General features: G+C 36.9%; 1 protein-coding gene across 2 annotated transcripts in view; it reads right to left on the bottom strand.

The window, feature by feature from the left end:
• Positions 1–15000, bottom strand: part of LOC134754835 (cyclic nucleotide-gated cation channel alpha-3) — an 86734-nt gene that overhangs the window by 17611 nt on the left and 54123 nt on the right. For both annotated transcript variants that reach the window (XM_063691267.1, XM_063691266.1), the window contains exon 6: positions 6597–6789. In XM_063691267.1, the coding sequence (XP_063547337.1) occupies positions 6597–6789 (193 nt within the window). The remainder of the gene's footprint in view (positions 1–6596; positions 6790–15000) is intronic.

Raw genomic sequence — 15000 nt, 5'->3', positions numbered from 1 at the left:
TCTTTCAACTAAAATAAAAATTGTTGAAATCGGTTCACATGATAAGGAATTATCCCTGAAAAACCAACATACATACAGGAGTCGTAGCACGGTACGCTTATCACCATGCCTGTCACGTTCTAACAAGTATGTGAGTGCGAAAGTGACGGACTTAGTGATAGGGGAACCATGCTGCGCGGGCAGGTCGCGCAAATTAGTTAGCCAATTTGCCGATAGATGGCGCTGTACACAATTACGCTTAGTATACCCAAAGATAGATATAGATGGATACAGTCTAAGGAAAAAACATGCCTCGAAAATCAAGAAAATTTGATTCTCGATGAGATGGCGCCACTACCTTTGGCCTACTCTCGAATAGATGGCGTTGACGGTTTCGTTTGTTATTTAACAATTTGAAAGAACATGGGTCAAAATCATATAATAATAATTAATGCAGTAAAAAAATATTTATCCATTATATGTATAAATACATTTTTTGATATATTTATTTTTAGTTTTAATCGTGTGTCGATAGATAGCAGTGAATTTACTGTGGTTACAAAATTTACTATGACAGAACCGCTCTATCCTATTATATCCTCATTGGTATACCTCTGGTCACAAGTCTTTCGTGATTCTATTTACATGAGAAAATTGAAAGTTTGTACGGAACCCTCGGTACGCGAGTTAAACGAACTCGCACGTGACCAGCTTTTTTATTTAAATTGTTAATAAATTTTTTTTTACTTTTTCGTGATATTTAACTTTTATTTAAATTTTCATTTTTTTTAATTATATTTTTTACTTTTTTGTGATAGGTACCTCATTTATTTTAGATTTTTGGCTAAAATATTAGTTTGTTAATAGTTATAAGGCTCTCCATTTAGTTTTGGGCTAATAGGTAATTGACCAGTGTTGGCGATGGCCAACCTCGATGTTATTCGCGACGAAACTTTGACCTATTAAATATAATAATAACGGGTCACTCACGTATTTTAAGTCGAAAAACGCTCGAACTTTGACGTTCTGGTGCTAAACGATTTGTAAATGTTAAAAAACAAAATTTCATCTAAATCGGTTTCAGCAAATCATATTTTTGATGATAGGTATACCGATAGCAGGCACCTACCGAGTAAAATTGGTTTTTCAAACCATCCATGTGTACTAAAATCTCCAGAAAGTCCAGAATGTAACAATATTTTTTCTAAAAACCGCATCAAAATCGGTTCAGCCAAACGCGAGATAATCGCGAACAAACATACATACATACATACATACATACATACATACATACATACATATATACAAACATACGGGTCAAACTGAGAACCTTCTTTTTTTGAAGGCGGTTAAAATAAAGTTGATCGACCCACCTAGTGGAACTATGCAACATAGGCACACGACGACGAGTTGGTTAACCAAAACAGTAGGCACGCCTATGTTTTACCAAACCTGAGTTCCACTAGGTACAGTCAGGGTTCAGCATCAGCTCTATCTTGGGTACTGCTCTCCCTAGTGCTCATCAAGGCGTACCGGATGATCAAAACAACGTGTGCCTATGTTGCACTAAACCTAAGTTCCACTAGGTACAGCATCAGTTCTATCTTGGGTACTTCTCTACCAAGTGCTCATCAAGACGTGTTTGATGTGATGACCAAAACAGCGTGTGCTTATGTGGCACCAAACCTGAGTTCCACTAGGTACAGCCAGGGTACAGCATCAGCTCAGCTCTATGTATACTAAAACCTTCTCCAGAATGTAACACACACTTTTGTGAAAACCGCATTCAATACGGTTCAGCCGAACGCGAGATAACCGAAAACACACATACATACATACATTCCTACAAACATACGGGTCTAACTGAGAACCTCTTTTTTTTGAAGGCGGTTAAAAATCAATTTAATACCGGAAAACTTAATTTATATAAATAACAATTTATTTGAATACCTAAAGTGAAATATGTAAGCAACAAGTTTGAATTTTAATCGGGTAGCTTAGTGTTGTTTACTTAGTTCTCCGTTCAGTCTTTCCGTGACCACAGCTGGTGCCACTCAGCTGAAACGTCGGAATTTAAGGTAAAAACAATGAAATTAAATCGCGAATTTAATCGCGGTTCGTATAATTAAATGTGTTCAAAACGCGAGAGTTAAAAGTGTTATATTTGCAGATTTCCACCAAAGTTCAGCTCAAAAGTTAGCGTGTGTTCTCATGTCGGCACTGTATTATAACAAAACTTCGAATAGCTCTTGGTGCAAATATACTTTTTTTGTAAAGTTTCTTACTAGCTATTGGGCTGTCTATTGATATTGGAGCCCTCTCGGGGTTTCTGTGGAATGAATTCCCCTCGAACGAATAAAGAATTGTATAAAAAGTAACTCTAGAATATACATGAAAAAGAAAACTAAGAAATAAACGACTTATTTTTTTCGTTATAACAAAATGACGTGAAATAATAAAAAAGGACGTATACCCGATGGTCCCACAGTTCCAAGGCACATCCCTTACCATGTCAGGGAGTATTGGGATCCTCGGTGTCGAGATTCCCAGTGACGTCCAATTTAGTAGCCTCCTAGAAGGGAAGGCTGCGCTGACATCTAAAAAAACTCGGTGTGCTCAATAAAGCGAGGCGATACTTTACTCCGGGCAAATACTGCTACTAAGTCAGACCCCATATGGAGTACTGCTGTCACCTTTGGGCAGGAGCACCTGGATACCAGCTTGGACCCTTCGACTAAGTCCAAAGGCGCGCTGTACGAATCGTCGACGATACCACACACAAGCGGCATTGAATCTTTAAGTCTAAGGAGAGACTTCGCCTCCTTGTGTGTGTTCTACCGCTTGTACAATGGGCTGTGCTCTGAAGAATTGTTTAACATGACGCCAACTGCCGCTTTCTATCACCGCACCGCTGGCCGCCGGCCGGAACCTAAATGGTCGCGCACGGCGTACTGTGCGGTTTAAGAGGGATGTTCCGGCTGTGGAATGACCTCCCAGCCGAGGTTTCCTCGAGGGGCTACAGTATTAAGAATTAAGAAGTGTACAGGTTTTAAAAGGGTCGGGAACGCGCATTTTACACCTCTGGGGTTGCAGGCGTCCATAGGCTATGGTGACTGCTTACCATCAGGCGGGTCGTATGCTTGTTTGCCACCGACATGGTATAAAAAAGAGTTCCTATGGCCACCTCCTGTGTCAATCATCAGATCAGCTCGATGGTACCATTGCATTGTCACCCAACTTACACATGTAAGGTGAAGAGGGCAAAGTGCGCCTGCCGTGTAAGTGCGCCTACCTTTAATATATAAATATATACCTAGATATATAGGGGTAGGCGCACTTACACGGCAAGCGCACTTCGCCCACTTCACCTTATGTGAAGTTTTAGCTCTAATGGGAAGTGGGTCTAATTTAGCTTACAATGAACGTGCCTTTCTTTCTTGGATAATACGCGTTTTACTCCGTTCGAGTGCTAAACGTCTAGTGTAAAATAGGCCTTTGCTTGCTACATTCAATTACAATTGAGTGAGAAACTTAAATTTATTTAGATTACCTACATCGTGCGGCAAATTTTCGCTTGGTAGTGGTGCACCCTGAAGATTTATCGACCCGGGCGCACAGTTGCGGGCCGATCCCTGTGTACCGCGTAGGCATTTATTTATTGAATGGCACTAATAGCCTCGTGCATACTCGTCTGCACGATAATAGCTCCCCTCGAAAGCTTATTAAGCTTTGTAGCGTATACTTATATTAAAGGCACGAAATAAACAAAGGATTTTGCTACACTGCCGGTAATGCCTGTTGACATTGGTTGGATTTTATATTGACGTCGTTTTAAATAGGTAACTTAAGGTTAAGAGAATATTTGTCAAATTTCTCCTAAATTTGGTAAATATATTTAGTGTCTATTATTTCGCAAAATGCTTAACGATTTACAAATGGTTATTTGAATGGCACCTTAAAATAAAAATTCAATCATTCTTCAAACTTTTTATTCCGAAAAGATGTATATAACTTTATAAAAAAATAGACATTTCTGAAAAACACCATTCGCAAGAGTTTTAATTTGTTAACGATTTGAGTATGTTAAAATATCATTTAAAAATGTTATATTGAAATCATCATCATCATCATCATAATTTAAAAGCATGGCTCTTGTCCGCGGTCCTCGGCCAAGTTCTTTAGGTGTCTTACGACACGACATTTGCTTTTCCTTTTAGTTGTTGTGTAAGTATTAGGTATATATATATATATATAGTCTTCATATTCCTCATATAGCAGAGCTTCGATCTTGCCTTCTAATAGAGTTTTAAAGAAAGTGTCGGTTATCAAGTGACCTATCATTTTCCTCGTCTATTCTCTATATTCAAATCAAATAATTATTTTTATTAAGTACTTAACTTTGTTACAAAATAAGGAAATAAAAATTGAAAACTGGGAGTGAACGGGGTACGGCATTCGATTGAAAAGAATAGGTTTGAATGGAATTTCTAATTTTTTGTAACTTACTAGTACATTGTTAGGAATCTGCCAAATTGTTTTATTGATAATGTCCTTAACGAATGTTTATTATAAATAATGTTGTTTTGCAAAAAGTTTATATAAGGGATACAGCTCTAACCTAATAACCTAACTACTGTTACTTTTTAGTAAGTCGGTATTTTGTCTAAAAGAAGTCTTCTAGAAATCGATTTTCGCTCATGTCATCTTGGATATGGGTATAATTAAGTATCAAAGCATTCAGTATGATGTCCTGAACAACGAGATGACAAGCGCGAAAATGGTGGGGGTAGTATCTGTGACGTCATAAAGTCAGCGGTACAAATAAAATTTCTTTATTCCTTTAAATATATCATGTGGGGTGTCAATATAACATTTTCACTGCGATGTCTAACAAATTAGAAGAAAATGTCCAAATATTTCACAATCCAGAGTTGATTTTGAACTGCTCTAGATTGAAAACTACTGAATGGATTATTCCAAAATACATACCAAGTGACTGTGAATATCACTACATAGTATAAAACAAAGTGGCTTCATGCTGTCTGTCTGTCCCTATGTATGCTTAGATCTTGAAAACTCCGCAACGGATTTTGATGCGGTTTTATTTTTAATTAAAAAAATAGAGAAGTATCTACATCAATTTGAATGACAGTATAATTTTCTGTTATAGGAAACTACCAATATACTTTTTTTTTTCACTGTAAACATTCCATATGAGGTATTAAATGAAAGCGCTTTATAAGTAGATTACAAATATGTCACATACATTTCCACTACTTGGGCGTTTAAAAAAATATATTTGACGTATTATAAAAATTTGTTTGACCAAGTATTGAAAATGTTATAGTATGATATTATATAATAGTATATAAATATTGTTATCTACTTTATCTACAAAGCCCTTTCTTTTCATACCCCACATGGTATGTTTTCAGTAAAAAAAAGTATTTTAGTAGTCTACTGTAACAGAAAATTATACTGTTACTGTTACTAGATGTACTTTTCTTATTTTTGGATATATCTGGTTTATCATTTTTAGATGTAATATACTCGTAAGTAGAGGATATTCACAGTCATTTGATATAAAATTTGGATAAGACATTTAGCCATTTTCAATTTAGAGCAGTTCAAAGTCAACTCTAGATTATGAAATTTGTTAGACCAAGTAGTGAAAATGTTATAGTATGTTATTTATTTGTAATCTACTCACAAACACCTTTCATTAGACTACCCACATGGTATGTTTTCGTTGATGTAAAATACGTGCACCAAAGAAGGTTTTTAAGTTTGTCTACTTTCAAAATTTCTTACTTTTATAAGTGTGAATGGGTTCAAATTTTGCGTCCATCTTCGCTAGTGCCATACAATAAACTGCAAGGTCATATTATTCAAGAGAAAGAAAGATTCTATTCTATTCTAAGGGCCTTCTTTGGTACCTTATATTTAAATAAATAAATAGTATTATATAAATACGAGTACGGGTGCACTTACATTTACATAATTGAAGTGTTAAGTTAAGCCAACAAAGCGATACCAGGGACCCGTTTCTCAAAAGCTTGTAACTTGTAATACAAGTGCAAGTCCCTTTCTAATAAAAGCTATCAAAAAGTGACATCCGCTTGTATTACAAGTTACAAGCTTTTGAGAAACGGGCCCCTGCAGTTGCACGGCCAGTGTCATATGGAGTTTGTACCGACTATCTACGACCCGCAGTGTTCCTTGTAAGTGTAAGGTCTGAGTGGACGCTCGAAGCGGTGCGTTCGGCGGGGCGTGCAGCGTGGCGTCGGGCTCACAAGTGATTTGAGCAGCGTGCACTAAGGCCACTCCTAATTATACGTGTGCATTTGTTTAACATGCGCGCCGCACGCCCCGCCCCGATGCACGCCCAACTCGAGCGTTCACTCAGGCCATACACTAAATATGTTTGAGTACCTAGTTATTAAGATTGACAATGCGTGTTTGCCATTGTTTTCTTTGTTATAAAGCATGTATGAGTATCTGATCTGCATACGATGCACCTGATGAAGCATTCTATGGGCGATACGGGAAAATATGATTATAGTTTGGTTTATGTAAAAGTAATGTTTGTAATATAATAATTAGTAACGAGCACATACCTCTTCAACGTGTCCAAATGAACATTTATTGCAATTTCTGCCTTGAGCTTGTCCGGAAGACATGAGACCGCCTTCTCTTCATCAGAGCACTTCTGCGTAAGCCAGAGGTAGTCGAACCACTTGATGACCTTGACCTGCAGGTGGGTCGGCACCCGCCGCATTCGCATGTACGTCTTCACGCCGTCCAGCTTAGCTGCAATTAAATTATAAACTTAATGAATTACGTCAAATAAAATCAGCGATATACGCGCTTCAAATACCTATACTTCATTCCAGACCTCCTAGCATGAGTTGCGTTCTCACGCGCGACTCCATGCATCTTGCGCGACTTCAAGTAATGACTCGCGCGCGGTTACTTAGGATCTAGAAAATCTCAGAATCAAAGATTTAAAACCTTTTGTCACGTTGTAGCGGCAGATCAGTGATCACAGCAAACAACTTCAATTTCGATATAACGTGACAGTAATGAATGACACACAGGTGTGAATGACACCTGCGGAGGGCGCAGCATGGTTCCATTTTTATCGCCTGTCACTATGCCCGTCACTTTCGCACTTACAATACTTGTTAGAACGTGACAGGCATGGTAACAAGCGATAAAAATGCGACCGTGCTACCGCCGCTGGCCCCTATTTCACCACGGTGACAGGTGCAACAATTGTCGACATCATTGTTGCTGACGTCACAGGCCTCCGTGAGCTACGGTTGCCGCTTACCATCGGGCGGGCCGTATTCCTGCTTGCCACCATCATTGTATTATTAAAAAAAACTTATATATATCGGCAAAAAACAGGTAAGTTTATGACGGTGATGATGACAATTGTCACAAGATTTAAAAGAATTTTCGGTGTGACAATTGTCGTGTTTCTTGTGACAATTGTCATTAGCTTCGCAAAATAAGCACTTATTTATTGGTGGGGATCCTGCCGTTTTCCCAAAAAGAATTTGGTCAAATTTCATTACCCAAACAAATTTTAGCAAATGTTTTATTTGTCAATGCTATCTTTGGCAAGTTTACAATACGCATATTTTCATTTGGTCAAATTTTCTTTAAGCAGAATATTACTACGAAAATTAACATTTAAGCATTTGGTCATTTGCTAAATGTTTTATTAAGGCAAAAAAATATTACACAATAAACATTTAGTCAAATTACTTGTTATACCCCACAGAAAACGAACAGCTTTTAAAGTAGGTTTAGGTTAGGTTAAAACTCCGACCCTACAAGAAACGAACGGCTTTTAAAGTAGGTTTAGGTTAGGTTAGAACTGCGACCCCACAGAAAACGAACGGCTTTTAAAGTAGGTTTAGGTTAGGTTAGAACTGCGACCCCACAGAAAACGAACGGCTTTTAAAGTAGGTTTAGGTTAGGTTAGAACTGTGACCCCACACAAAACGAACGGCTTTTAAAGTAGGTTTAGGTTAGGTTAGAACTGCGACCCCACACAAAACGAACTGCTTTTAAAGTAGGTTTAGGTTAGGTTAGAACTGCTATCTCACAGAAATCGAGTATAGTAAACATTACACATAAACAAATTGTTTCATTACACACCCATTTACCTGTTTAGAATTTGCCCCAAGTGGAAAAAACACCCTTGCAAAAAAATCCCTTCATAATTGGACCTTAGGCTTGAGATTGCTGCCTTCTCAAAATATGTTTTGCCAACTGAAACATTTTACTTAATGTAAATTGGTGAAAACACTACTTGCTAAGTGATTCATTGCCTTAACATTCTTAAACTAAATAAAACGTTTGCGTAACATTTTTTTGGGAAAAATAATATTGGCAAATCTTTATTTGGCAAATGAAATTTTGGGAAACATTTTTTGGGATCTGAAATTTTGGCAATTTCTTTTTGGTAAATCATTAGTAACCCTTATTGGTGATATAATGGAGTTTTTTTAAATAAAAATGTTGGTGGCAATCAAGCACACCGCCCGTCCGATGGTATACGGTTACCGTAGCCTATGGATGGAGTCAGTAACAATGATGTCGACAATTGTCGCACCTGTCACCGTGGTGAAATAGGGGCCTAGCCGCGTAACTAACATGCCAATCGCTTATGCTCCGTAGCGATCGAAACGCTACTGCCACTGGCGCACCAATATGGACGAGTGATAGAAAGACACAAAGCGTTTCGTTGTCGTAGCGATAGCGATTGTCAAGGTGACTGGCTAGGCCGGCTGACATCGAGCATTGTTAACCATAGGCATTTTATATGGAAACTTTATTTATTAATTGTAAACTACAATTAGAACATTGTATTTTTTTAACTCGCGAACGTTCGAGCGTGGCGAAGCCCGTGCCTTGTAAGGGTTCAGAAACTGCCAATTGCTAACTACAGGGGCGCTATGGGTAGTTACAGGTTGCAGTCTCATACCTACTTACATTAAACATTTGTGGCTTACCAATAGAGAAGGGTCCTTATGATTCATTTGCAAAAGGTCTTATCTGTCTGTAGTATCTTAACGCCCAGATAGATGAACTGATTTTAATTACAAGATGTTTGGTACCTAGGTGCAAAGCTTTAAATGCATGATTTTTTCCTTTTGCCCGATATTAATATATGTGTCACGTAATTGTTTGTTGAGTATGGGAAAAAATGTAAAAAATATAACATCGATTTTCACTGAAAAATCAGTGTTAGAAGTTGCACAGGCTAAATCATATTTATGTAAATATATAATTTTCAGCAAGAGATATATGAAAAATCTTACTGACATCAGAAAGGTACACTATTTGTAATACACCTATGATAAAGTTGTTGAATATAAAATAATTACAAACCCCGAAAAAAAACGTCCAAAATCACATACTAAAAATCATCAAATTCCGGATATTTTTAAATTTTCCGACATATTGTCTAAAAACGAATGTAATTTTTATAAATAAAAATATTGCGTAGATTAAATACCCCTTAAATCATCTATGCATGATTAAATTAATTAATGTAATATAATTAGTTAATTAAGCGTATTATAATTAATTATGCATCATTAATGCTTTGTATACATTTGGCAACAATATGCAAACTTTTGCAGCCAGAACCGACCTTCTCATTTTGAACAGTTTCAGTAAGTATGTCTCAGACGAAATTTGGGTATTTTTTTCGTAAAATCTTTAATTACTTTAGAAAAATCAGTCCTGTTATTCCAGAAGTAGTATTTAGCTCACTTTATTAGTCAAGTCTAGATAAGCCTGCGTCTGCGTTGAAACTTTTATTAAACTAGGCTTAACGAACACAATCTCACCGAGGCATTTGTAATAACTACCGTGTACCAAATCACTAGTATTAAAAAAATTTGAAATAGGCATGTAACTATGAAGTAACATGTATTTTGAATTCCATTGTAAAATTGGCAATTTTAAATTGCTTTATTAGTAGATTGTACCTACTGTAAAGTAAGAAATTACAATATTTATTCGAGGGATGCGTGTTTCCAGGTCGAAGCGAATAATATATATCAATTTTGAGGAAGAGAGGGAATTTTGCGTTGAAATTTGAGCGTAGTAGCGTTCGCTTTGTTTTTCACTTCTTATGAGCGAAAGAGTATATGTATAATGTGCAAATGTTAAAACGACGGCAATGACCGCTACTTGACACTAGACGCTAGATGTAGACTACAAAAATAATAGTCTTTTTGGTAACAAAACCGTTGTATGGAGTGAGCACTCTATGTCTTCTTAATTCTCTTTGCCTAAACGCAACGAGCTTTATGGAAGCTGGAGCGACATTCGTACCTTAAGTATCTATATACAGGATTGTTTTTATAATTAATGCTGAAATTTGAATAAAAAAATTGAATGCCAGCATCATCTTCCTCACACTGTCCCGGCATTTTACCTCGGCTCATGGGAGCCTGGGGTCCGCTTGGCAACCAATCCCAAGAATTGACGTGGGCACTAGTTTTTACGAAAGCGACTGCCATCTGACCTTCCAACCCAGAGGGGAAACTAGGCCTTATTGGGATTAGTCCGGTTTCCTCACGATGATTTCCTTCACCGAAAAGCGACTGATAAATATCAAAGATATTTCGTACATAAGTTTGGAAAAACTCATTGGTACGAAACCGGGGTTTGAACCCGCGACCTCCAGATTGCAAGTCGCACGCCCTTACCGCTAGGCCACCAGCGCTTTGAAAAAAACTCAATGCCATTATTATTAAATCTAAAATCGGCGCCATGGTTCCTAACAACAGATGTCGCTATCTCTGATAGTTTCTGACTTCTCCCTACTGACCCATTTGGATTGATCATCCTGTATACATACTTAAGTATATGGTATTATAATTATAATTCGAAAGAATATCGGTCGCGCCAATATAAATAAGTACAAAGTGGCCGCCGATAACCCGAAAGTAATGTATTTCATGGTGTTACGCGTACCTACGTGTGCATCAATATAAAAGTACGGGTGAATGATATCAAATTATTAAAATTAAATTCAATTTGTAAGTTCGAATTTCAGTCTCCTGATATGATGTTTAACCGTACTCAATTCACGTCATCAATAGAAACCAAAATGTAATTACATACGCGTCGAAAATGCTATCAGTCGTTAAAAGCCTACCCTATTTCGTGTTATAGATAACGACAATTATTACGGCCGTACTACATTAGCGAAGCAGGTACGTAGATGCTTATTTTGTAATATGACTAATATGATTGCTTTAATAAATGTCAACGAGCATCATATACTCGTGTCGTATAATTATTAATTACCTTATTAAATTTTATTCCTTTCAGAACTTGACATCGGTCGTCAGGGTAGGTACCTACCAAAATTAGTATATTTATAGGTCGCGCTTAATCTTACCTGTCACCTGCTCCGCGTCGACGAGTTAAATTAAATGGAGCGCTCGTTTGTCAAGCACTAACCTAGCGTCAGACGGAAATAATTGCAATCTCGAATTTAGTTAAACTACTTCACTACTACTGCTAAGCTGCTGAAACTGCGTCACGTGTAACTTTGGCGCTACTTTGTTCAATAGGTAAGTAGGTACCTAGAAGTTAATTTTGAATTATATGAGGACATTGTTATTAGCACCTACGTAATATACAATCTCAAATTGTGGAAAGCAAACTATATCTTAGGTAATATGCATAACAGATGCAAAATATTTTAAAGTACTCTTACTTAAATGTATTGTAAATATTTGTTTTTATTGCTTGTATTGTTTTCTAAGGTTAATATTACCTGACCATAATAGTACATTTCGATGCTAGTGCGGAAAGTATGTGATTACCTCACGAGTACCGAGATATCTTGCCGCGAGCCGTAGGTGAGTGGCAAGACTCGGGACGAGGGAAGAATGACATTTCCGCACGTGTATCGAACAACGTCTTTTTAATACAGTTGCGAAAAAAGAAGAATAACAACAAGTAAGGAATAAAAACAATATCGAATGTTGCCTTTGGAAACTTAACTTGCAGTAAGAAAAAACGCCTCTTCTTTGACATGTGTTTCGGCAGCTATTCCTACCTCTACCTTCCATTGCTATTGCGTTCCATTCAGACAACTTATTACGGTTTTTCAATATCCAATATTAAAAATAAACGTGTTATAATGATGAAGAGGTAGGTTTTTCGTATTCTTACATTAACGGTAGGTTTTTATGTTGGTTACGACGTTTTAATGAAACTAATATTGACACTCATTGTAAATAAGAAAATGTTTTTATGATAAAGATTCTTTATTTATCAACTCTGTGTCCTTACATGCCAAGCCATCTTAGTTCTCTATGGTGTTGCCCTACTCTCTTATATGTTACCCTCTTACACTCATCAATAAGTAGTCATGAATTGGAACCAGTATAAATTTAAAAAAAATTGGAAAAGTAAAAAGCACTAGTACGCGAATACCAACTTTCCGCACGATAAACAGCTACATAAAAATAGCATTTTTTGAGCAACTGTATTAAAAAGTTATATTTACGGTTTATCTAAAAAATAATATAGTCTGCCAAGCCATTTCCGTCGGTAGAAAATTAAAAAAAATGTAGGCGTTAAGTTATCATCCCATAGAAAAATTTAACTTCGCGCCTTTTTCTACTGACAAAATTATTGACCGGCTATAACAAACATTTAGATTCCGTCCACGTATGAGCTTGTTTTCGACCACTGCATTATTAAGTTGAAAATCAATAATTTATTTAGTTTTTATTTATTTATTTATTTATTTTTATTTATTATTATTCGGAGATCCAACAGCCGTTAACACGACTATAGGTTTTATAAATATGATACAAAAAGCCAATTACAGGTTCTCACCAGTAGCTACATATTAACAAAAACAATTGGTGGTTAGCACTATTGCACGATTCCTACATTTACACGCCAAAGCTATAGTAAACTCATAATTCGAAATTAACTAAAGAATATACACAAAGAAAAAGAAAAAATACAGCACAATGAAATTTCAATAAGGCATGCTCACCTAAAGAACTCCTCCGTCAGGATACGCCGCACAGTTTGGATGTTGCTGTTGAAAATATCAATGTCCTGCCCCCTCGTAAGTTTATTTAGGCATTTACTAGCACGTATCAAAAAACTGTTCTGTCTGTAGTTACGCGAAGCATTAGGAACAGCAAGGGGTCGAAAATTTCTTGTGGATTTGGATGGAATACTGAAAGAGAGTTTAGCCAGCAATTCAGGGCAATTAACATTTCCGTTTAAGATATTGAGAATGTAAACTATGTCTGAGATTTCACGGCGTGTTTGCAACGGAATAAAATGATGCTTCCTACAGATATTGATATAGTTGGAGGATGTATAAGGATATTTAATTTTAAAGCAAAGGAACTTGATAAATTTCTTTTGGATGCGTTCCAATCTATCGATACAAGTATGATAGCGGGGATTCCATACTTGCGATGCATACTCAAGTTTGCTCCTAACATATGTGCAGTAAAGGATTTTAATAGTTTTGGCTTCGATGAAATGTTGGGAGCTACGCATGATAAACCCTAGTGCTTTGGAGGCATTAGATATGACAGCATTAATGTGGGTGTCAAATAATAGTTTAGAGTATTGAATGACTCCCAGATCTCTCATTGACTGGACTCTTTGCAGCTGTTGACCTTCAATCACGTATGTAGTTGGTATTATGCATCGCTGTCTAGAGAAGGTTAATGTAAAACATTTGGATGGGTTAAGCTCCAATCTGTTTAACTGGCAATAAGAAGCTAGGCGCGAAAGGTCCTCTTGCATAAGGACAGAATCATGAACAGAATTAACTTTAGCATAAATTTTCATGTCATCTGCAAAACAGAGTAAATTTGAAAAGTTAAAGCAACCACTGATGTCGTTAACAAATATATTAAAAAGGAGAGGTCCCAGCAACGATTCTTGAGGGACACCACTTGGAACGGTCACCCAGCCTGATATATAATTGTTAACAACAGCCTGCGATCTATTGTCAATATATGATGAAAACCATCGCAGCAAGTCACCATGAATGCCCATTTTTTGTAGCTTTATAATTAACAAATTGTGGTCAATTCTATCGAACGCCTTGCTATAATCAGTATAAATGACGTCTATTTGGGCTCCTTTGACCATTTCACTCGTAACGTAATCATTAAGCAATATCAGATTAGAGACCGTAGATCTGCGTTTAAGAAAACCATGCTGATTAGGATTGAAGTAGTTTCTGATTGCTCCGTAGACTTGACTGTAAACTAGCTTTTCAAGTACTTTAGAGATGATGCATAATTTAGAAATCGGCCTATATTTGGTTACGTCAGTTTTAGGGCCTTTTTTGTGGACCGGAGTGATAAAGGCGGATTTCCATAGTGCTGGTGCCGTACATTCAGTGAAAGAGCGTTTGAATAATAATGCTATGGGCACAACGATAGTTTTCGCACAATTTATCAGAAACTGGGCTGGCAGATCGTCCGGTCCAGCTGATTTAGATGGATCGAGTTTTAACAGCAGTTTGATGAGCAGGTCAGGGTTGACTTCAATACTAGATATATGGGTAATAGAACTATGCATGGAGCCATCGGATGTTGTCGGATCGGAATTTGATGTCGAGAATGTAGTGCGAAAATATTGGGAAAATGCTTCACATATATCAACAGCCGTGTTGACCGCTCGATCACAATAATTCATACAGCTAGGCATACCACGCGAGTTAGAACGCGACTTTAAGTAGGTCCAAAATTGCTTGGGGTCCTTTGCAATGTTCCTCTCCATACTGTGAATATATGCATTAAAACAATCATGTTCCAGTTTCCTAACCCGGTCCCTTAGAACATTGAAGGAGACTGAATCTGATTTGTTACCGTAAATTTTAAACTTTTTTAAATAATTATATTTCTCCTTAATAGCTTTTTTTAACGCGGGCGAATACCATTTAGGAAATGAGTCAATCTGTATTTTTTTACTGGGAATGTATTTACT

The sequence above is a fragment of the Cydia strobilella genome, chromosome Z (genome assembly GCF_947568885.1).
Source record: "Cydia strobilella chromosome Z, ilCydStro3.1, whole genome shotgun sequence".
NCBI classification, from domain to species: Eukaryota; Metazoa; Arthropoda; class Insecta; order Lepidoptera; family Tortricidae; genus Cydia; species Cydia strobilella.
Note: the sequence above shows the minus strand (reverse complement) of the source record. Positions and strands in the feature narration are given on the sequence as shown.